General features: G+C 41.6%; 1 protein-coding gene across 1 annotated transcript in view; it reads left to right on the plus strand.

Annotated features, from left to right (window-relative positions):
• The window catches only part of LOC311506711 (SLAM family member 7-like), a gene marked incomplete at both ends in the record, with an annotated part of 64,372 nt that overhangs the window by 35,330 nt on the left and 4,297 nt on the right, over positions 1 to 24,745 (plus strand). The window contains 2 exons of the mRNA XM_084570780.1: positions 11,130 to 11,426; positions 11,519 to 11,647. Of these exons, the coding sequence (XP_084426906.1) occupies positions 11,130 to 11,426; positions 11,519 to 11,647 (426 nt within the window). The remainder of the gene's footprint in view (positions 1 to 11,129; positions 11,427 to 11,518; positions 11,648 to 24,745) is intronic.

The raw sequence follows: 24,745 nt of genomic DNA on the forward strand, positions 1-24,745 counted from the left end.
ATGAATAATAAGTAAAAATAAAACTGCAAAGAAACACGCAGAAGATCAATAGTGGCCTCGTGCCTATGGCACGAGGCCACTCCTCCCATAGCTTGCTATGGGAGGAGTGGCCTCGTGTCATAGGCACTCGGCACTAACTAGACAATTCCCCTGCGGGAAATCGCGAGAGTGATGCAGTGGCCGCAGCAGTCTGCGATACCATGCTATATTGCTGTGATAGTACGATGCTACGATGCTACGATGATGCTACTATGCCAAGATGCTACAATGCTGAATGAATGAATTAATTTATTGATCATTGAGAGATACTCACGAGCACGAACGGGGGGACGAGCTTGAGAGCAGGGTCGGTGGGAAGGCTCCTCTCCGGCCGGGGGGGACGGCTGATGAAACATTAAGACCAAACACATACAGAACTCAGCAGTTAAGGAGAAAACAATAGATGTAACATTTCTAGAGCCATTTTCACGCAGACAGATGTCATTGTGGCACAGAAGCTTATCTACTGTGTAAATACCTCCAGGGGGGAAGGGGTGGACCTCAGCTCCTCCAGGTCGAGCCTCCTCCAGCGCTGCTTCACCGCCATGGAACGTCTGGACTTCCTAGGCATCCTGCTGACAAAAAATAGACAGAAAAAAAAAACAAGACAAAATACTTTTCAAAGCTTAACAGGCTATCAAACCTATCAAACTAACCTAAACCCTAACCTTTACCTAAACTCTAACTACCTAATGTAAAATAATCTAATCTAAGACAAATTAATGTAATATGTTATACTTAAATTAAATCTGTGTAGATGAAGGTGTGGTGAATGTATGTGTGTGGGTGAGGTGGCGATACTGCTCTGCGATGGTTGAGGGCGATGAATCAACGATGATCACTCTCAGCTGTCGAAGCACAGGAACCCTTTAATCCTATCAAAGACAATGCAAAAAAATTGAAATGTCTTTCAAATGTTATAAGTAAATGTAAGCAACAAGCTAATAACAAAGCAGACACATGTTAAACATCTGTAGTTGTCATAAAGTGTGTGTTTTCCTTATACTAAGATGCTATGATGCTAAGATGCTTTAATGATGCTACAATGCTATGATGCTAAGATGCTTTAATGATGCTACCATGATGCTACCATGCTATGATGCTTTAATGATCACCTGTTCATATAGTCATAATATAATCCATGTTTGACTACAAAAAGTAATGGTCACGTCAAGACAGGTATGAAAGTATTCGCGACTTACGTCGCGAATGTCTTTACTAAGTAGCATGTCTTTACTACCATGAGCAGCAGCTATAACAAAAAGCACAACTCAAATAGTCATTTAAGGCCTGGTTCCTTCTGACTGGATGGGTGTGAGTTTGATGTCATGCAGGGTACAACAAACCAAACAGGATGAGGAGGATGCAGTAGGCCTGGCTGAGAGAGAGAGACACTGAGAAGGGTCGTCCTTTATGCTTCGCCTTCTACAAACTGAAGGGCAGGTACAGGCAGCAGACCCCTCCCAGCTCCACCTGAAAGCCAGCATCAAATAAGGAAGAGAGTGGGAGGGATCTCACTAGGATCCCCAGACAAAGAACGAGCAAATCGTAACAATTGATCGTTAATCATAATAATTTTAACAATAAAACTCATTACTCCTACCTGAGCAATAGTTTAACAGTTTACGGCACAGTCTTACAGTTAGATAAACAATAATATTAAACTTAACACATCCAGGCTGTAACAAGGAATCAGCGATGAAGTGAAGACCTTCAAATTGTCCTGCGAGTCCAGCTCTTTGTCTCATGTTGGACGTCACTGCAGTCTGTCTGGATCAGCTGGAGGAAAACTATAGGCAGACAAATAGACATGTCAAATAATGTTATGTAACATACTTAATATAACTCTTATGAGTGTTCAACAGCTCATTATTTATTTAATTAAAAACATCATATTATATTAAATTACTCCAATTATATATATATACTGTCATTAATGTTGTTGCAAGCCATAAATGTTTCCTACTTTATGTGGTGGAATAATATATTTTTCAGTTTGACACAGTTTCATTTAAAAATATCTTCCCTTTAAATTGTAAAACTTCAACATTATTACTGTGATAAGCACCCGCTAGCAAAGCGGCGAATTAGCCGGCGGCTAACCCCACTAGCCTCCGCGTTAGCTCACGGCGAACTGCCGCGGCTAATTCGTGTTTAACTCCCGCGGGTCCGCGGTTAAATCCCGGTTAGCTAGCGGTTAGTTAGCGGTTAGCTCGAGGCTAACTCCGCGGTTGAGTCCGCGGCGTTAAGGTAGCGGCTAGCTAGCTCCGTTAGCTCCGCTAGCTTGCTAACATACATGAGCTATGCTGGAAGGCTAGTCGTCGGCTAAATCACTGGGCGGCTAGTCGTTAGCGTCTGTTAGCAGTTTAGCTATTCACTGACCTAATAAGATGAAGGAAACGGGTCAGGGATGTTGTGTCAGGAGTTTCAGCAAAGCAGCCAGATATAATTTGTGTTTAAAATAAAGGAAAAGGTCATAATGTCAGGTTCTGGCCCCCTACAGTACTGCAGTAATGGTTTGGGGGGTTTTAATGTTTTGGCAGATCATGTTTTCCACTGAGAGCTCTTTTCCCGCCTCTCGTCCCCAGCAGCTGCGTGTGTGAACGTGTGTAAGCTGGTTGGGGTCTGGTTGTCATGGCTACCAGGGTCAACTGCTCCTGTTAGAATGTCAGTTGGAAGACGGGGAAAGAGAGAGAAAATGCTGAAAAATCGCCTCGAACAGGAAGGACTTGTGGCCAAACCGTATTTCCAATCATTGAACCGACTTAACTTTGGGCATCTTGAGGCTTTCCTGAACGTCTAGATGTGTAATTTGTAGGTAAAATGAAGAAATGGGACCTATTCAAAGCGATTCAAAGAAAGGTTACGTCTGCTTTCCTCCAGAAATTTCCCTGCCTTTTTAACATGGCAGTCTATGGAGCTGTGGGTGGGTGTTGCTGGCGCATCTTTGTGTCCGACGCCAAAACTATAAGACTTACAGCTTTAGCAGACGAATTTGAGTGAGAAGACACATTTTCCTACGTTTCTATGTATAAATTATGTCTGTCGTGTGAAATTTGTGGCCACGGGAGCAGTTTCTGTGCAGTTTTTTGACTAACTTTCTTCTCCCCTCCTCACTCTAGCTGATGATGTCATCCACTCTAGCACAAACATTCCGCGCAATACACACCCATTATAAACCCTGAAATTTGAGTAAAAACCTACACAACTCTGAGGCTTCATAGTTTAAAAACGGTAAAAGTTGTCGACAAGTGAAGTGAATCTCTGAAGAGAAGGCAAGAGTACCTACGTTTTAAAGTTGAAATGAAGTCTCTCGGTTAAAGTATGCCAGAGCAGTTCATTGTTGAAAATGTCTGTTGAATTTTTTTTTTTTTCGGGCTTCTCCATTCATTTCAATTGGGAAATTTGTCGCAGTTTTTTCGCGACTACGTCGCGAAAAAATCTTGTTTGAAAGAACTGTATAGAAGCACACCGAGTCCGATCGAGACGCACGTTTTGACGTATTTTGTGTCTGTGTGCGACGAACGGTATTTGAGTTGAAAGGTTTCGAAAATCGGCCGTAGGAAAAAGTTTAATAATAATAATAAGAAGAAAAACGTAGTGAAGAACAATAGTTTGCAGTGCTTCGCACTGCAAACTATTGACCCCCATAGCTTTGCTATGAGAGGGGTCAATAGTTTGCATTGCAGGCACTGCATCACTAATAATAATAAGAAGAAAAACGTAGTGAAGAACAATAGTTTGCAGTGCTTCGCACTGCAAACTATTGACTCCCATAGCTTTGCTATGAGGGTCAATAGTTTGCATTGCGTAGCACTGCATCACTAATAATACTGTAACAACTCATGTATTGTCAGTTATTTATAGGTGCAAATGTGTACAGTGCAACTGAGACGGTATCAAAACGGCAAGTAAAATTCTCCAAAAAGTGCAGAAAATAATATTGTAGTACTGACAACAGACAAAGCTTATTTGGCCTGTGTTATAACATTGAACATTCATACAACAGGCGGGTTTCACAATGCCTATGTGATTTACTGTTTCACTAAATTATCTCGTTTGAAGTTCGCGTTGCCTGTGACATAAACGGACGTTCCAGCTGCTTCTGCGCTTTGCAGTACTTACAATAATTAGTTTTCGTAAAGGAGCCACGGGAATGTTTTCTGCCAGTCAGCATTAAACCTGTACTTTCACATTAATTGTCATATTAATTGTTGATACAGTGTTAAAAGCTCTATCCATCTTTGCTTTTATTTTTATCAAGAAAAATTGGTACACTGCACCTTTAGAAAAATAGCGCTGTCTCTTTAAGAAAGACGGTAGTTCTTGATTGTTGGTTGTTGTTGAAGTTGTGCGTGGCTGTGGATTTATGTCGCTGAATTGAGGGTATGTTGCAAATATAAAGTAAAAATAAATAAAGATGAACGTTTGTCTTGCTGTTTGTTTTGGAGTTGCAATGGATGAATGTTTTAGACTAAAATTTAAGGAACTCAGCTGGTTGAACGGCATATGTACGTGAGGAGTTAGTCATGTCTCTGTGAGGCAGATGATGTTACAGTCTGGTTCTGTATCCTGGCTCTGAGTTCATCCAGCTCGTTCTCCAGTGACTGGACGTTGGCTAGCAAAATGCTAGGCAGTGGTGTGTGGTGTGTTTTACGCCTCAGCCTTTCTCTTACACCAGCTCTTTTTCCCCGAGGCCTTCTGTGTGACCTGGGGCTCCTGTGTCCTCCTTTGTTTGTGTCGGCCCCCTGGTGCAGGATGTCTGAGGGCCAAGTTGGGTTGGACGAAAATGGTCGTATAAAACAGTTTGAGTTCTGTAATCCATGGTTTATGAGTGTCTATCCACACCTCCTGTGACAATCCTTTTTCTTCTCGACCAAACTAAATGTGTTCTTTCTTAGATTAGATGTATAGATTGTATTTTCATGAATCTTGTAAATAAATATTTTGAATTTTTCTATAAGCTGGTCTGTTTAATGTTGACAGAAGTGAACCTCTAGTGGGCCCAGCAGAGAAAGTTTGGGAACCACTGATATAGATTACTTCAAATGACTGAAGTATCAAAAGTATCGATATTTTGAAATGAGAATCGATTTTTGAGCACAATGATCTGGTAACGGAGGTATCGATATTTCAGTATCGATCCGCACTTACAGATTTACAAATTTAAATAAACATGCCCTTACACGCTAAGTGTCGAATTCTATGCTTAGCTCACTTTTAGTTATGACTGGTTAAACTATGTTTTGACACAAAATAGAGTTGTAGCAAATGTTCATCTTTGAAACTACCTACAGATATGAAAATTCCGTTGGCTAATTACAGGACCCAACGTGATGGAAATAAATAATAACTGAACTTGTAACAGTTTTGTTGTAAAGCACAATCTTACGGTGAAATTAGATCTGGTGTTTAAGATGAATTGCTGTCGTATTTGCAAGCATCATAGCAAAAAGGCTAACAAACGTATACCACCAATTAACATTAGCCCTTCATTCATGACATGGATGCTGTAATCATACAGAGAGAACATTCTGTCCATCTCTGCGTTTATTTGACACTTGACAATCAACAGATTTCCATCCTCCAACGCTGTCACTCACAACCAGAAGTCAAGACTAAACCAATTCATCTTGGTGACCACATAATCGTTTTGTATTACCTGTTTTCAAGATCAAGATTTCAAGATTTCAAGATTTCTTTGTCAATTTCTCAATACGTTTGCAACATACAGAAAAATCGAAAAAACGTTTCTCTCTCTTTCTCACGTAATAATGAATAAAATAAAATAAAAACCAAAATAGACCTAAAGTGGGTGAAGTTGGCAGTGAAACAGTTGCTATGTAAGCATTCTGTATTTAATATAAATATAGTGAATAAATAGAAATTTCTATGTACAACAGTGCAATGTATAGTTACAGCTTGGATTTTTTAAATGTGCAAAGGTGCAGTAAGGTGCAGATTGCTGTCAGAAGGCAGGTGAGGTAGAGTCCCTGTGTGATGGGTGGGATATAGTCCGGCAGGGGGCATGAGGGGGGTGGCAGAGTTCAGCACCCTGACAGCCTGGTGCACGAAGCTGTTCATCAGTCTGGTGGAGCGGGCCCAGAGGCTCCGGTACCTTTTTCCTGATGACAGGAGACTGAAGAGGGGATGTAGGGGGTAGGAGGGGTCACTGGCAATGCTGGTGGCTCTGAGGGTGAGGCAGGTGTGGAAAATGTCTGTGAGGGAGGGCAGGGGGGCACCGATGATCTTGCTGGCTGTGTTCACTATGCGTTGCAGGGTCTTTCGGCAGGAGGCAGTGCAGCCTCCGTACCACACAGTGATGCAGCCAGTGAGGACACTCTCAATGGTGCCCCGGTAGAAAGAACACATGATGGAGGGCGGAACTTGTGCTCTTCGTAGTTTCCGGAGAAAGTAGAGGCGTTTCTGAGCCCTCTTGGCCAGTGATGTTGTGTTATTGGTCCAGGAAAGGTCTTCTGAGATGTGCACCCCCAGGAACTTGGTGCTGCTCACCCTCTCCACAGCAGCACCTTCGATGGTCAGCGGGGGATGTTGGGGGTGTCCTCTCCTGAAGTCGACAACAATCTCTTTTGTTTTCTCCACATTGAGGATGAGATTGTTGTCTTTACACCACTGCACCAGTAGGCTGTGTCAAAGCGGCTGTAGAAGTCATTGAGGCTGTTCAGCAGTGTGATGTCGCTGTCACAGGTCCGTGGTGGGGGTTTATAATCTGTGAGGGTTTGGATGCCACGCCAGAGAGACTGGGCGTCTCTTGTGTCGCTGAAGTGTCCAGATATTTTACTGCTGTACTGTCATTTTGCTTCCCTGATTCCGCGTGACAGGTTGGCTCTGGCTGTTGCTAGCCCTGCGGTGTCACCAGCCTTAAAGGCTGCATATCGAGCCCTCAGGAGCCTATAGACCTCTCCTGTCAGCCATGGTTTCTGGTTAGCACGAACAGTGATGGTTTTTCTGTGGGTGACATCATCTATACATTTTGCAATGTATGCTGTGACAGTCTCTGTGTACTCCTCTATGTCTGTGTGGTCATCGTGGGAAGCTGCTTGTTTGAAGACAACCTTTAAATCTAGGTGGTTGAAGTCTCCAGCTATGATGAGAAATCCATCAGGATGCTCTGTCTGTTGTTCACTGATTGCCTGGTAGAGTTCGCTAAGTGCCTCGCTTCTGTCGCTGCTATTTGCCGAGAGTGGGATGTAAACAGCGACGAGCAGAATAGATGTGAATTCCCGCGGTAGGTAGAAGGGACGGCACTTGATTTTAATACACTCCGCCACTGGAGAACAGTGTTTATGTACGACAGCAGCATCCCGGCACCAAGCATCATTGATGTAAACACACACTAGTGTTGTGTCGTTCGCGAACGATTCGTTCCAATGAACAAATCTTTTGATTGAACTTACTGAATGGAATCACTTCATGAACTGATTCGTTCTTTTCTCAGTTCAGTTGAGCTCAGCCGTGAGCGTGTTGGGCGCAGCCAGCGTGCGGGGCGGGGGGAGGGACTGTTGACGCCCGAGCAAACGTGACTCCATTCTCAGTAGGGCTTTGACTCCGAACTTCGTTATTCGAATATAATTCGATTATTTTAAAAATTGAACAAATTTTAGGGATCTCTTAATATTCAAACCTGTATGGGAATTATTTTTTGTAAATGTGTTTGCTTGTAAACGTTGTTTTCAATTCAGATTCAGATTCAGAGTTTTTTTTTTTTCACGCCTGGTGAAGTAAAATCGCGAGCTCATTATCAAGGTCATCTGGGCTCCTGTAGGTAACGTTAGCATGCTAGGTTCCTGTAAGCTTGTGTATTTCCGATGGAGCGTTAACTGTGTCGTAACAGCATCTTCTGTTATATTCTGCTCGTTACATCTTCATTCCGACACTGCATATCTTGTTTGCTTAATAATAAAAATTTTAACACCCATAAATACTCAGCCTTTCGTGCACGTAGTCTATTAACGTTGACTGATACACTGCCCCCTGGTGGACAGAACATATAGAACTTAAGTTTGATACCAATATCAGTCTTACTGAAGACATTTAATGGTCAAAATATATTTAATAAATATTCGAATATATTCTAATTTTAATATTAATAAACAAACGAACTTCGAATATGATTTTTTGGGCAAAAATCAAAGCCCTAATTCACAGCGTAAGATGTGACAGATACGATCATCCAAAATCAGCCAGCTTGTATATTGAGATGCAAATCTGGAGTAGGGACAAGATCTTTTGATGACGAGGACAATCTTTCATTTGTTTGACACTTGTGAAGTATTTATAATAGTTTTAGTTTGTCATTTTGCCTTTTATTTATTATTTCTCACTTTTATTATTTCTTGTTTTCATTTCAGTGCAATAAAACATATTTAACAACCAGACGTCACATACACTTTATTTATTTATTTGACAGGCTGGAAAAATACACGCACATAGTGTTCGGTCTTTGGTCTATATTATTGCACCAGACGGAGCATCATATTTGCATTAGACCTACAAGGGAATACATAATATAAAACATTAATAATTTAAATATTTGAAGTTTTTAAAAGTAACAGAATCTCAGCTGCAGCTGCAGTGTTTTTTTTGTTTTTTAAATCTCCCTGCCTTTCCTAGTTTCCAATATTTGCTTAACTCAGCAATATAAAAGAAGGAGGACTCGCGTTCACGTTTAGTGAACGTGCTGCTGTTGTAGTGTTGTGTCACTCGCTACACACACACAGGTGAGTCAGTTTGGCGATTCACGTTCGCACTGCCTCTCATGATTCGCGAACGTACCGCAAGATTTGCTAGGTTCGCGAATCACCTAGTGAACCTAGAATCAGCGAATCACGAACGATTCGTGAATCTGCTTTAAGCACAGCACGTTCAGGTACTGTGATGTAGATAGATAGATAGATACTTTATTAATCCCGAGGGAAATTCAAGCATCCAGTAGCAGTAACATAGAGTGCCGAAGTCCCGCCCCTCTACTTCCAGGTTATGGGACCTATCTTTCGAAAAAATATTAACGGCAGTCTATGGAGAGATCAGAATTATTTTTTGGTCCCGATCGAATTGTGGCATGAATTTCACATATGATGTGTGTGAATTTAAAAGATAATTTTTCACGTCAAGAGATAAATTATTTGACGTAAATAAGCTGAACAACATTAGGTTTTGTATGAGATCGCTTAGTGAACTACATCTCTCTAGAGATCCCTAGAGAACTATGGCTGTCTCCTTGTTGAGCTTTACCGTCTTCTTCCAGGACGAAGGCAGAAGCATCAAACGAGGTGAAAATCATTATAAATCGGGTCATGTCGAGAGCTGTAGTTACAAGAAAGGAGTTTTGGTCGGTTCTGTACGCCCCAGCATGCGGTCGTTTAATTACGTATTTCCCATAGCGTTTTACTTAACTATCTTGCGACAAACTGTAACATTCTTGACATGTAAAATCATTTTTTTATTCTGAAAAACAATATATGTATAATCCAAGGCACAAGTCGATCGGGACCAGAAAATAATTTATCTTTCGCCATAGACTGCCGTTCATATTTTTTCGAAAGATAGGTCCCATAACCCGGAAGTAGAGGGGGCGGGACTTCGGCTCTCTATACATTGAACATACAATACAAAAGCTATATAAAAAATAGAAATGACTAGAAATAAAATGTTTTATACAACTATAAACTATGTTAAAATATAAAGTGACCTGTTAAAAATATAAAGTGACCAGTAGAAGTAGAAGGTTTTTTGTTTTTGTTTTTTTTTTTATAAATATGAGAGCTACAAATGGGAAAAAATCACAGTCACAGTCACCACATGTAGCAGAGGTAGACAGACATGGCAATGACAAAGTGTCCAGTAAGTAGGTGCAAAAAGATATGTCCATTGTCTATTGTGTCTCCTGCCATCACTGAGAGCTGTTGTACAGCCTGATGGCCAGGGGGACGAAAGAGTTCTTCAGTCTGTTGGTGGAGCAGGATTGAGACAGCAGCCTGCCACTGAACACACTCCTCTGCCTGATGAAGGTGTTGTGCAGAGAGAACTGCCACTCAAGCAGAGTACTTGATTCACGTTTAGTAACTGTATCGCTAAAATTACTGTCTTGTTAACATCCGTGTATTATGTTCAGTGAATGTATTGCGCAGAGGACTCACTTTCACCGTGTAGTATAAACGAGACTAGCAGGACGTGGTGGTTACTATGGTTACTATACGGTGGAGAGTGCAGCTAACTACGGGGCTAAGCTAGCATGCTAATACCGTTTTAAACATGCTGTTATTTGGCAAACGGACGCTTTCAGTGTGTCTGTATGTTAGCATGTATGCTAACATACTGGTGTTTATCTGCAGTGGTGCTGTCATTTATATTTTAGTAAGTTTTCTGTTTGCTGGTTCCTTTCTGTGTGGAGTTTGCATGTTCTCCCTGTGTCTGCGTGGGTTCTCTCCAGGTTCTCCAGCTTCCTCCCACCGTCCAAAGACATGCTGGTTAGGTTCATTGGTAATTCTAAATTGGGGTAGGTGTGAGTGTCTCTCTGTGTTAGCCCTGTGATAGACTGGAGACCTGTCCAGGGTGGACCCCGCCTCTCACCCGTTGACAGCTGCGATAGGCTCCAGCAGACCCCGAGACCCCACACAGGACAAGCAGTTATAGAAGATGAATGAATGAATGAATGAATGAATGAAAATACATCGTTTACTCATCCATATAACTTTGATGTCATTCGGACGATATTTAGATCCACATATATCCATGTAGTGGGAGTGACTGGGGCACCGAAACACAGCCTCTAAATAACACATTATCTGCCATGAAACTCGTTCATTTCACCAATATTTTGTTATGATACGCTAGTGCAAAAAACTAGCAGTAGCAAATTTCAGGTAAACAAGAAAAAATCGCCTCATGTAGCTCGGACTGTGCGGCGTCCATAGCCGTCAAATGAAAATCTTCGAGATTGTTTTAATTTAATTTAAGCATCAATCTGAAAACGTTTCCCTCTTGACTTTCCCTGATGAACATGAGGAAGGAAGTCAGAGAAGTGTAGTTTCTAAAGTCAGTGGTCTTCATATGTCTTTCCTCTGCAGACTCTGTCTCAACTCCTAAAGTGGAACCACAGAGTGTGAGCTCTGAGAGCTGCTCCCTGCTGTGTTCTGTGGACCAAGCTGAAGAGACCACACTGTTGTGGTACAAAGACGAGGAGATCCTGAACCAGAGCAGCTCTGCTGTCTCTCTGCTTCTCTCTGTACACAAGCAGGACTTCAACTCTTCATTCAGATGTGTGGCTGCCAACCCTGCAGAGAATAAGACTCTTCTAGTCAATGTGACCACGACCTGCGGAGAAATGAAGAGTGAAGGTTTAGACAACCCAGACCAAAGACATCGTAGATTCATTCTGACACTGATTTAAAAAATGTAACTCTCATCTTTTAATGGTTGTTGTTGTTGTGACGTATTTTATTTCTTTGTTCAACAGGTTTGATTCACATTATAATACCTGTCATCGTCATTGTTGTTCTTGTTGCACTGGCTGCCTGCTTCATCAGAATCAAGCATCTTTGGCTGAAGAGAAGAAAAAAGAAAGTGAATGACAAATACAAGACGGGTATTAACTCTGTTTCTATTTAATTCCACTGATTAGATTACATTTTAAATGAATACGTTTGTCTCTAAGATTTTTTGTGGCACTGATTCTAAATAGTTTGTCATTGTTTCTCTGGATTAGATTCCTGTATGTGTAACTTTCTTTAAAGGACAATTGTGTTGATAAAGACTTTGTTCAGGACAGTAAATGTTATTTCTCTAAGAGACATGAGTGATTTTACAGCAGAATGATCTCAGGTCTCTATCATGGTGAGTCAGATTGAGGTCACATGATACTGTTGTGTTGAGAAAAGGACAGTGATGAACTTGATCTGTTTCCTCATTATTTGTTAAAATCTCCTCTGGTCTTTCTCTTCTTGAGGCTTCTGAACAGTTACCACCTCATGGTGAGCTCTCATGAAGCCTTCTCTTTATGGTAGACTTGGATAATGACGCCCCTACCCTCTGTAGTGTTGTCAAAGGATCCTGAGATGATCCATCCAGGTCTTTTTAATCCGGCAGAGCTCACATTTATGTTTTCAGATCATATCAAACTGGTTTCTTTGACCACTCCTGTTTCTCTGCAGCAGTTTCCAAATTCAAATCTATGGAGTGAATTAGTCTCATAGTGTTCACAAATGTGTATTTTAATTCACTCACAATCTCCAAGTAATTTAAACATGTGCAACATAATTTGACAAATGCAGACATACCTGAATATTCTGAATATTAATATTTTATGCACATTTTTATTGCAAATTAACAAATCTGATCCTTCAACTTCACAGTTTTCAGGGTTTTCACTTTTGAAAAGGTTTCCTGCAGTTACTAAGCATGCACATACAGACTGGCAGATACACACAGATCAGGAGTTTTCAGACTGTACAATCAGTGCACTTGATAATTGATCACCTCTTTATAGTAGTATATTGTTTGACAAATCATCAACAGTTACATTCCTGGTGTCTGACAGCAGCTCAGATCTTCTCATATCTAGACCCATCTGACGTCTCTGTATTCTAATTTCTGGACTCACTTCAGCTTCGTCACTGGATTCCTGATTTAGGATTAGAAATCTTTTTCCTACTTTCATGTCTGTGTGGCCTCTCATGTCATCTATCAGGGCCTTTGCTTCCTTGTCTGATATATTACTACTAGGGATGGCTCGATACAACTTTTTCATGTCCGATACCGATACTGCAACTTAGAGTATCTGCCGATACCGATATCAATCCGATACCTTCTTTTCTCCTCTGTTAAGTTGTTTATGATACATATAGTTTGTATAGATGTACTTTGCTTAATATTGACATCTAAAAACACCATGGTCAAACTGTGCAACAAATATTCTGCTCCCCTAAGGGAAGAAATAAAACAGCCCACAATGTGCCTCAAACCATAAGCTCTTTATTTAAACTTCAAATCAGTGCAAACTGCAAACTTGAATGTTTCTTCTTTCACGTGTAACCTCTGGGGTTGAACTGTATGTAAAACACCCATATCAAACTAGATATAGAATGGACTTAGTTCCAATGTTCCATTGAAGACTATAGGACAGGGGTGCCCACACTTTTTTGGCTTGCGAGCTGCTTTTACAATGACCAAGTCAAAGTGATCTACCTATCCTAAGTCATATTAATTGTTGCTACAGTAGTAAAAGCTCTATCCATCTTTGTTTTTATTTTTATCAAGAAAAATTGGTACACTGCACCTTTACAAAAATAGCGCTGTCTCTTTCAGAAAGACGGTAGTGTTGAGTTGTTGTGGTTGAAGTTGTGCCACTGAGGGTATGTTGTAAATATAAAGTAAAAATAAGTAAAGATGAACGTTTGTCTTGCTGTTTGTTTTGGAGGTGCAACAGTTAGTTGTTAAGCCAGACTAACATCTAAAACATTTTATTTTTTTCAATGGCATGTGATCTACCCGCACCGGTCGATCGCGATCGACGTAATGGGCACCCTGCTATAGGACATATAGCTGCTTTAAGTGACTGCTAACTTTAAATAACTGTCACAAACACTTGCGTCCAGTGCTGCTGCCACCCCTTGAGACACTCGCGTTGCACAAGTTGCATTCGGCTGTTTTACTTTTCTCTTCCTTGCTGCAAAGTAACTCCACACAGCTGACATGATAAGAGCTCTAGGCTAATTCACTGTCACGAGGTTCTGTTTACATGCTTGCAGCAGCTGCTCTCTGTTTACGGCATGTCGCGCAAAGTTAAGTTGAGCATTTGGGCTTAGGTATCGGATCGGACGGGCTATAATGTTTTTTTTTCATTGTTCGATCCTGAAATTTTGACGAATATTGGCCGATACCGATCCTAAGTATAGGATCGAGCCATCCCTGATTACTCCTCTATCAAAGTAAAGTTTTGCTTGTTGAAATTTAACTTGACCTCTGTATCTTTGCAGAGGGGGACCAAAAGCCAGAGTGTATTGAAGTGAACTAACACAATCAGGTCAGTACTTGTTCACACAAAGTAAACTCCTCATGTTGGCTGGACTCACTGACACTTAATGGGAGGCGTCAGATCCATTAGCTAACATCAGTTTATTGGAAATAGCCTGTATGCAGTCAGCATCTACACTGAACAAAAATATAAACGCAACACTTTTGTTTTCGCTCCCATTTTTCATGAGCTGAACTCAAAGATCTAAAACATTTTCTATATAACACAAAATAACCATTTCTCTCAAATATTGTTCACAAATCTGTGTAAATCTGTGATAGTGAGCACTTCTCTTTTGCCGAGATAACATCCCACCTCACAGGTGTGCCTTAGGCTGGCCACAATAAAAGGCCACTCTGAAATGTTCAGTTTTATCACACAGCACAATGCCACAGATGTCACAAGTTTTGAGGGAGAGTGCAATTGGCATGCTGACAGCAGGAATGTCTACCAGAGCTGTTGCCCGTGAATTGAATGTTCGTTTCTCTACCATAAGCCGTCTCCAAAGGCGTTTCAGAGAATTTGGCAGTACATCCAACCGGCCTCACAACCGCAGACCACGTGTAACCACACCAGCCCAGAACCTCCACATCCAGCATGTTCACCTCCAAGATCGTCTGAGACCAGCCACTCGGACAGCTGCTGCAACAATCGGTTTGCACAACCAAAGAATTTCTGCACAAACTGTCAGAAACCGTCCCAGGGAAGCTCATCTGCATGCTCGTCGTCCTCATTGGGGTCTCGACCTGACTCCAGTTCGTCGCCGTAACCGACTTGAGTGGGCAAATGCTCACATTCGATGGTGTCTGGCACGTTGGAGAGGTGTTCTCTTCACGGATGAACCCCGGTTTTCACTGTTCATTGCAGATGGCAGACAGCGTGTGTGGTGTCGTGTGGGTGAGCGGTTTTCTGATGTCAATGTTGTGGATCGAGTGGCCCATGGAGGCGGTGGGGTTATGGTATGGGCAGGCGTATGTTATGGACGACGAACACGGGTGCATTTTATTGATGGCATTGTGAATGCACAGAGATACCGTGACGAGATCCTGAGGCCCATTGTTGTGCCGTTCATCCACGACCATCACCTCATGTTGCAGCATGATAATGCACGGCCCCATGTTCCAAGGATCTGTACACAATTCCTGGAAGCTGAAAACATCCCAGTTCTTGCATGGCCAGCATACTCACCAGACATGTCACCCATTGAGCATGTTTGGGATGCTCTGGATCGGCGTATACGACAGCGCGTTCCAGTTCCTGCCAATATCCAGCAACTTCTCACAGCCATTGAAGAGGAGTGGACCAACATTCCCCAGGCCACAATCAACAACCTGATCAATTCTATGCGAAGGAGATGTGTTGCACTGCGTGAGGCAAATGGTGGTCACACCAGATACTGACTGGTTTTCTGATGGTTTTCAAATGTGTTGCGTTTATATTTTTGTTCAGTGTATATATAGTTCTGCTTTGAATTTTCTACATTTCTGCATAAAATGACAGAAACCATCAGTGGATTTTCACACATGTCCTGCAGAAATATTAGTGTTTGTGTTTATTTATTCAAGTAAATAAATCATCTGAGTTGTAAAACTAAGTGCCTCCTTGTTTCCAGTATCTGCTGTGACCTCCTTGTAACTAAATGTTTCTGGTAACTGCTGATCAGTCGTCAACAGCAGCTTGGAGGAATTTTAGCCCATTCCTCAGAACAGAACCACTTCAGTTCTGAGATGTTGGTGGGTTTCCTCACATCAACTGCTTGCTTCAGGTCCTTCCACAACATTTCTTTTGGATTAAAGACTTGTAATCCAGATGTTTTGAGTATTTATTTATGCAGAAATGTAGAGAATTCTGAAGCATTCACTGTATATCAGATCAGTTTACATTGTAGATCACTCTCCTACTTCATCACCTACTTTTTGTGTTTCTTCTTCTGCAGGGAGAAAATTTCCCAGATTCTTCAGAGAACTGTCAGAGATTTAATGAGATACTGACTGACAGAAGAAATGCAGAGCCCACAGCCAGACCACAACTCCTTCCTCAACAACCCAGGATCCTTTTCGCAAACCTCAACTGCTACCACCAGTCAGCCCACAGGTGAAGATGCACATACCAGCGACAACAACCAGGCTATTCCTCAACTTCTATATCTAACTTTGACCAGGATGCTAGAAGCAGTGCAGATGTGGCTAGCAAAGCTGCTAGCATAGCCACGGACAGCGATGAGGAGTCTGAAGTGTGTGAGACTAGGAGGTACATGGCTGGAGGTCAAATGTCTGAAGGGGTACGGGCTGTGAAAAGTTTGGGAACCACTGGATTATTGTACTGGATCGTATTGGGCTTCAATCAAGTCTGATCTTTTGTAGTGTTTTTATTTTAGGTCTGGCGTAAACCAAAACCACATCCCTGTAGCGTCAAAATGTCTTCTTCCTTTTCTTATTGAGTGGCAGTTGGCTAGCGTCAAAACTGCCAAAAATAAAAGAAGAAGAATCATGTGACTAAACAATGTGGATGTTTGGTGAGGTGGTAGTAGGAGATCATCATTCAATACTACTAACGATAAAATCACTAAACAGAATCCATGGAGTCCACTCAGGTTAAAGGCTTCACCTGAACAACAACAACAAACACTGAACGTTTAAAAGAAGAGAAAATTTTCCTGTATCACCTGAGATACAAGTAAACACTATGATATGCACATTCAGGAATTTTTGCATTTTTTGTTTATCTCAGCCTCTGTTTATTTTCATTTAACGTTTACACATTTATTTTTACTGTACGAAGAAGTACAGTGCATTATTTAAACTTATTTTAGTATTCATTGCTGTAAATGCTATCGCCTGCTTTATTCAGACTGAGAAGGGAGTTTATATCTGACTGTTTGCATTCATTAATGAAAACATGGTCATGTGCAACAAAATGGAAAACTGAGGATGTAACGCATCGGGATATCGAATTGAATCAAATCATGAACAATGATAATCCAGATTCACACCTATACTAAACACAGTTGGTGCTGGAGACTCTGCTACCGCTGGATCAGAACCATGAACACCTGGTTGTTGACTTGGAGACATGATCCGGATTTTGGAACAAGCTGTAAAGTCTCTCTCACGTTAAGTTCTTCTTTATTTCTTGTGTTGGGCCATGGAAATATGTCGGATATGTCGGTTCTGATAGTCATTAGCCCCACCCATCTACAAGTTGATAGTGTTTGTGTCCAGCTGCTCGATAAGAAAGTTAGTTGAAAAAGTTAATGTTCAGTGTTGAATGAAGGATTTTTATTTTGTGTTTTGTTGAATGTGTATGTTTTGCTGTATTTTTACACTGTAAAAATTTGAACTTTGCTTAAAGAAATCTTATATCTGATACTGTCCTGTCCTCCTTGTTATTACACCAGTGTCGTAGGCCAACAGCAACAGCCCCCACACATGTTGTACACTTCGAATTCCCATCTGAAGTCTTTTATACATCCACACCTCCTGTGACAATCCTTTTTCTTCTCGACCAGACTAAATGTGTTCTTTCTTAGATTAGATGTATAGATTGTATTTTCCTGAATCTTGTAAATAAATATTTTTGAATATTTCTATAAGCTGGTCTGTTTAATGTTGACAGAAGTGAACCTGTACTGTGTAGAACTCAAGATCCTCCAACTCTTACTACTGATCATCAATTTTAATCATAGATATCATTTAAATATTAGTCAGATTTTCAAATTAAAAGTCATAAATATACTTTGAGACTGAACTTGCTGTTTTGTTATTGTAGTAATTCTTCTAATTAATAATCATGTTCATATTAATAACCTTATTTGCTCCTACAAAGCCAAACAGTGGAGATGATGTGAGGTGGTGCATCAAGGTTCCCTGATCTGACACAGTGATCTACATGATCTCCTACCAGTGTGAGGATCAGAGAGAAGAATGTCCAGCAGAGCATTAAATAGAAACACCAACTCTCCACCAGTCTTTTACAACTGAAGAAGCTACTTGGATGAAACGTCTTCTAGAAACTCTACCAGTCCAGTTGACTTTGTTTCAGCTCTTTTGGATAAACCGTGACTGAGAACCTTCACAGATACACTGATGACAAATACATATAGAAACCATATATTCTTCTCAGGTCATATTGAACAGAAACATCAGGTTTGACACACAGATGGATGAAGCAAAGGATCCAACCATCAACTAGAGGTCAGTGGATGAGATGAACTTTGGAACTAGTGCGCCATCTAGTGACGCCTCTGCAGACTTCATGTGGACACACTGACATCCAGCTGATGAAGACTCCTTCATGAACACCAGAACATCAGCTTCAAAGCAAATAATGAGGCTTTTCTCACATCTTTCATGCCTTCTTTCATTTTCAGACTCAAAGCTGCAGACTGGTCAGACTCATGAATGAAAACAGAATCACAAACTAAGACGCTCACACTTGAATACACAAACTGCTGCTCTTCAAGAGTCACTGAACTTTATTTACAAGATTCATTCTCATGTGAGTCGACCTTGAAGGTTTCTGTCTTCATTCTAGAAAATAAAAAGAAGAACATGTTGACAACTAAACTCAACAACAAGCAACAACATCAACACTTTAAACTGTTGCCTCCCTGCAAAGCCATATCAAACCTCCTGATTCTAATGGTCTTGGTTTTAACAAATGTGCCGACAATCAGGATTCACGTCAGGCTCTCAACACTGATCAGGCATAACATTATGACCACCTTCCTAATATTGTGCAGGTCTGCCTTGTGGTGACTCATCAGAGAATGGACATGGTCCTTCTGTGGGTGTCCTGTGGTGTCTGAGAACAGGATGTTGTTAGTGGGGGGGCCTTTGAGGGGAGGGGCCTCTGTGGATCATCCCACCGATACTTGATCAGTTTGGGATCTAGTGAATTTGGACAGAACCAAACAGGATTGTGAAGTGTCTGGGAAGAAGATCAGAGAGAGACTGATCAGACAGGTAGGACTATTTGGAACCTGGACACACCGGGCTCCACAGGTGCAGCTCCCTGCAGAAGAGACAAACAGAGGTAACTCCCAGAGATGACACCAGGGGTCACCACAACACTTATTTTTACATATTCTTTCTAACCATTGTAACTTGATGTCTGTGAAGGTTCTCAGTCATCCAGGTCATGGTATATCCAACAAAGGTTCAAAAAAGGCAACTGGACTTTTTTTGAGAAGACGTTTCACCACTCATCCGAGTAGCTTCTTCAGTTCTAGGGGACTGGTGGGAAGTTTGAGGTTTAAATAGGAACTCCTCCTGAAATTTGCTTGTTATTTGCTGAGGAATTTGTTGTGCAGCTAGCTGCACCGGTTTCTGGTTGTTAACAAAATGAATGAATGAATGAATGAACAAGGATAGCCCCAAATAACAAAAACTGACAATGTCAATAGCGGGTGTTTCCACCATTTGCCGCGATGACAGCTTGACAGCGACGTCTCATGCTCCTCACTAGCCTCATGATGTTGTTCTGAGGCAATGCGTTCCACTCTTCCACAAGTGCTACACACAGTTCTGCCAGGTCACGTGGGGGTAGGGTACGATCATCCAGTCTCTGCTTCAGCTGGTCCCAGACGTGCTCTATCCCCATAGAGGAGGTCAGGGGACATTGCTGGCCATACCATATGATGCACTCCGACTTCCTGAAGTTGAGCTGTGACAATTCTGGCACAATGTGGTGGAGCATTATCACCCATGAACAGAAAGTTGAGGGTGTGCTGGCAGAATTGGGGGATGATGATGGGTTCTATGCAAGCCCGGATCTATCATATGGGCAATCTGGGCACGTGCCCAGGGGCCCTTGGGCAGAAAAGGGCCCTTCACAATCCGAGTTGTTTTTTTTTTTTTCTCCCCGAAGTTTAAACTTGCCCCTTGTGCTTGATTAGTACCCAATCAGGAGATAAAAATTGTTGTTTACAAAAATTCAGTCTCCCGATTGCCCGTTTTATTTGTCAGTTACTGGACAGTAATAGGGTGACCAGATCCCAATTCACCAGATGTGGGACAAAGGCTACGTTTGTGTGGGACAGTGTGGGACAATGTGAGATACCAGTGCATCAAGGTACCCTAAAAGAACTAACAGAAAAAATAAACATTTCTATTCTGCCCCTTTGCTTATAACATTACTATGCTTTGCCATCTGATTGATTCAGTAGCACATAACAGCCTGCAAATAAAAACTTAAATATATTTTATAATATATATATATATATATATATATATATATATATATATATATATATATAAACTTATTTAAATGCAACTTTCCCAAGCTCCCAAGTTGACTAACACGTTTTGTCTCGCATCGTCTGTGTCGTTTCACGTCGTATTCACCTCCGTGTGAAACGGAAAAATCACTCAAGCAAACTTCACAGCAAACTTTACCAGACTCGCCTTGCTCTGGTTTCACCCAGGGATCGATAGTTTCCCAGTCTTTATTATAGCTGCATTTCCTCTTCTCAGTCGTACGGGTTGGGCTTCCCTCCATGTCTCTCGCCGTTCTGATCTGATTTGTATTGTTTGTTGTTGGTGGGTGCGCCCTTAACCTGCGTCCGCGTCCCACTTTGATTGACATGATCAAACAGCCCGCCCCGCCCCCTGATGACAGCCCTCACTGCTTTCTCCAAACAGCTATTTGATAAATTTGCCAGATTATAAAACACGCATGGAGTCTGACTGTCAATAACAATGCGGGACAACGTCTCAATTTGCAGGACGTGTGAAAAGTAATGAAAATGCGTGACTGTCCCGCACAAAGCGGGACATCTGGTCACCCTAATTGCTAGCTCGCCCTGCTCTAGCAGCGATGCTCAGCCTCAGCTAGCAGCAGCTAACGTTACGCCGGTCACCAAACTGAACAACGTAACGCGACCTCCTCACGTCTTCACTGTCTGAGCTGGTGAGGGAGCTGGGCTTTGAGGACTTGATCTCCAACTTCGCAAAGAAAAACACACGAAAAAAAAACTTCTAAAGGTAAGAGCTATTATGCTGTCTGTGAAATGAGTAGTATAATTTGATATCCAAAAAAGGTTCAAAAAAGGCAACTGGACTTGTAGATTTTTTGAGAAGACGTTTCACCACTCATCCAAGTAGCTTTTTCAGTTCTAGAGGACTGGTGGGAAGTCTGAGGTTTAAATAGGAACTCTTCCTGAAAAAACTTGCTTGTTATGCTAATTATGCTAATTAGTTTTTTCAGGTTTTTTCTTCCCACCAGTCCTCTAGAACTGAAAAAGCTACTGATGAGTGGTGAAACGTCTTCTCAAAAAACTCTACTAGTCCAGTTGCCTTTTTGAACCTTTTTTGGATATACCATGACCTGGATGACTGAGAACCTTCACAGACAGTATAATTTGATGTGACTGTGTGACCTGATAAGGTAGGCTGATTGTTTTCAATGAACACTATATTTGATTCATTCTATCATTGTCTTACTGTTTGTGATGGAGATGGCTGGAGATTTATTGAACTGGTCAGGCATACTTGCTCCTTGCTCAGTTGGATTAGTTTCATCTTTTGACCAATAGCTGTGTGATTTGACATGTCAGATTGGCTGGGAGTTCAAATAATTAAGGTGGGCTTTAATGACCAGGGTGTGTAGCATTTTGCGTGTGTGTCTGTCTGGTGTAAGTCTGTCTGGTGGGGCAGCAACTCTACTACTTTGGAGGGTGTTTGGGAGGGGAGGGGGCCCATGAACTTCAGTGCCCAGGGGCCCCTGGGGTAGCTACTGATCCGGCCCTGATTCTATGATGTCTCTAAGATAAGAATGTGCAGTGACTACGCCATCTACAATAACCAAATCTGTTTTGCGCTGACTGGTGATGCCTGCCCAGACTGTTGCACCTCCTCCACCAAAGCGAACCCTGGGGACCATGTTGACCTCGGCGTATCGCTCACCTCACCTTCTCCAGCAACGCTGACGCCCATCATTTCTGTGCAAGGTGACCCGACACTCATCAGTGAACAGGACGGTAGACCACTGCTGCATTGTCAAGGTCACATGATCTTGTGCCCACTGCAAACGTTCACGGCGGTGTCTTGGTGTCAGTGGAATCACCTGCAACGGTCGTCTGGCATTCAAGCCAAAGCGGTGGAGGAGGTTGCGAATGGTTTGTCTGGAAACCCTAGTACCCCTCACATCTAGTAAACGGGCCTGCTGTGTCTTGATGCAAGTCTGCTGATGACACTTTGAGACATACCAAGTTCACGAGCAACATCTGACTGCCTGCCACCGACCCGAAGGCGCGCTATGGCCAGGTGGCGCTGCTCGTCCATTAAGTGACGTCGTGTGTTCATGGCTGTTTGAATGATGAACTTGGAATGACTTACTGACAACACCAGATTTTTATACCCACACAGAATGTTTAAATTAATGCCACATTGAAAAGGGTTGTCTTTTAGTATTTTTTGATATTGGCCCCAATATGTAAGGCACACTGTACACAGTGAGACCATTACGTGGAAAACACGAAATGAGGTGTGTCTATCACCCCAATACAATTGCCTCCCTATCCCAAAAATCTCTGACGTGAAACAAACACCATATGTATGACATCCACTGAGTCTCTCACAATATCTCTAACTTATTGTGAGTAGTGTATTAAAGCATACTAAACAACTTGGAAATGTGTTGTCTATAATAGTGATGTTTCCCTGAATGCATTTGATCCTAACTTGTTAAGCCACTGCTTGTGTAACGGTAACATTTTTTTTTGTTATTAAAATAGAAAAGACTAAATATAATTTAAATTAACAACAAATGTTGGACTTGCTGACATTCATCAGTTTTCAATGTTAATATTGTGGACATTTTAACACAGTTTTTTTTTTTTTATTCTGTATTCTATCTGTGTTGAACACCATTGCCTGTTATTTTTTAACTTTCAGATTAACAGTGACATTTGTGAAAGATCTACAGTAAGCATGAAAAACAAAGGGAGTGCAAATACAAACAGGATTTTAATGTGATATTTAAAAAATATTTGTTATACAACAGAAGAGGGAAGAAAAAGGGAAGAAGGCCTTTCCACTGCAGTCCACCCAGCCAAACCAACAGATGCAGACATCCTGCAGACTGAGGTTGCTTCCCATGGTGGTTGCAGCTCTCGAGGCCCAACGCCATCACCAATTATACACACTGTAACTATGGAAGGTCAAAACGTTTAAGTTAACAAAACTATTATGTCACATTTAAAGGGTTAAATAAAAAATAAATAATAACAGTAGCCTACATATAGTGACAGTCTTTGAATAAAAGTTGTTTGTCCTTTTAAGACACTGTAATATCAGCAGTCAAATATCAAGCCAGATGATACCTACAGTTCCTGTTATGTGTAGCAGGCATGAAGGAGACATCAAGGGTAGCCATTACCAGTTACTGAAAGATAATCATCTTGTAATAAATATAAATGTACCTTGTCTTTTTCAGATCATGATGTCATTTATGGTAAGAACTTTGAACAGCAACCAGCACACGTAACGTTGTTTATTAACGACAATAAACATATTCAAGGAACATGATCCACTAAAGTTGTGTAAAATATGAATTTAATAATAAAAATATAACTTTAAAGTTTAAATGTGAAGTCATTTGATTCAGGTTCGTTGGTAGAAGCTGTAGACGTGATTAATGTTTTACGATAACTTGACAGTTCTGCAACACTCGACAAAATCTACAGCTATTTAACCAAGTTACTACATTTATTACTTATTTGTATAGTATAACTAAAAATAAGACATAAATCATTATTTCGAGTGTTATATAGCTTCGGGTGAACTTGCCTCAAGCACGGAGAGCTGGGGTGCTGGGAAGACGGCCGGCTTCATTTATTTTTTTTATTTTTTTTTACTACAGGTTTCATTTTTGAATTCAGAATCCACTGGGTGACGTCTCGATGGGTTTGTCCATAGTATATACAGTCTATGGTCAACGCTCGATACGCGCTTCGCGGAAACGCTCCCTCCATTACGCGACAGACGCTTCGAAGCCTCGGCACAAAGGACCATCATCTTCCTCTTCTTAGGTGAGTCTTCACGGAGGATCTGAATCTTTTCCCTGAGCTGATGGAAGTTGATTCTAGATACATTTATTTATCTTGTGAGAAGTTCGGTTGAAACAAGTTACGTTGACCGGGTTACAACCATTGACTGTGTTTCGTGATTACAGGAATGACACAGGGTTAGTAGTGATAACCCTGTTTATTAACCAACATGACGGCGATACCATACGATACAGGCAGTTCGCATTATGCACAGTAACCAGGCGGCAAAACCCCAGGTCTGAAAATTGAAGCCAATGCAGAAGTGCAAAAAACTGCAGTTCACCGTGTCGCAACTTGGCGACTTTCTCGCTAAATCCAGCGACTTTCAAATCCTCTTGGCGACTTATTATTGTCAAAAGCGACTAGCGACAAATCTAGCGACGTTTTCCGGTTATTGGAGACTTTTGTGGTCCTTGGAGACTCTGATGTGAAAGCGGTTTTCAGTTATTGAACTCAGAGGAGAAAAGCCACCTTCGTCCCCAAAGCCATTCTCCTCCTCAACTCCTCCACTCTCTCTCTCTCTCTCTCTCTCTCTCTCTCTCTCTCTCTCTCTCTCTCTCTCTGACTCTTCTCCAGCTCACACACAGCCATAGTACAGTCCCCCCCCCCCGCCCCACACCACC

This window comes from Chelon labrosus, assembly GCF_963514085.1.
Source record: "Chelon labrosus genome assembly, chromosome: 2".
Lineage (NCBI taxonomy): Eukaryota > Metazoa > Chordata > Actinopteri > Mugiliformes > Mugilidae > Chelon > Chelon labrosus.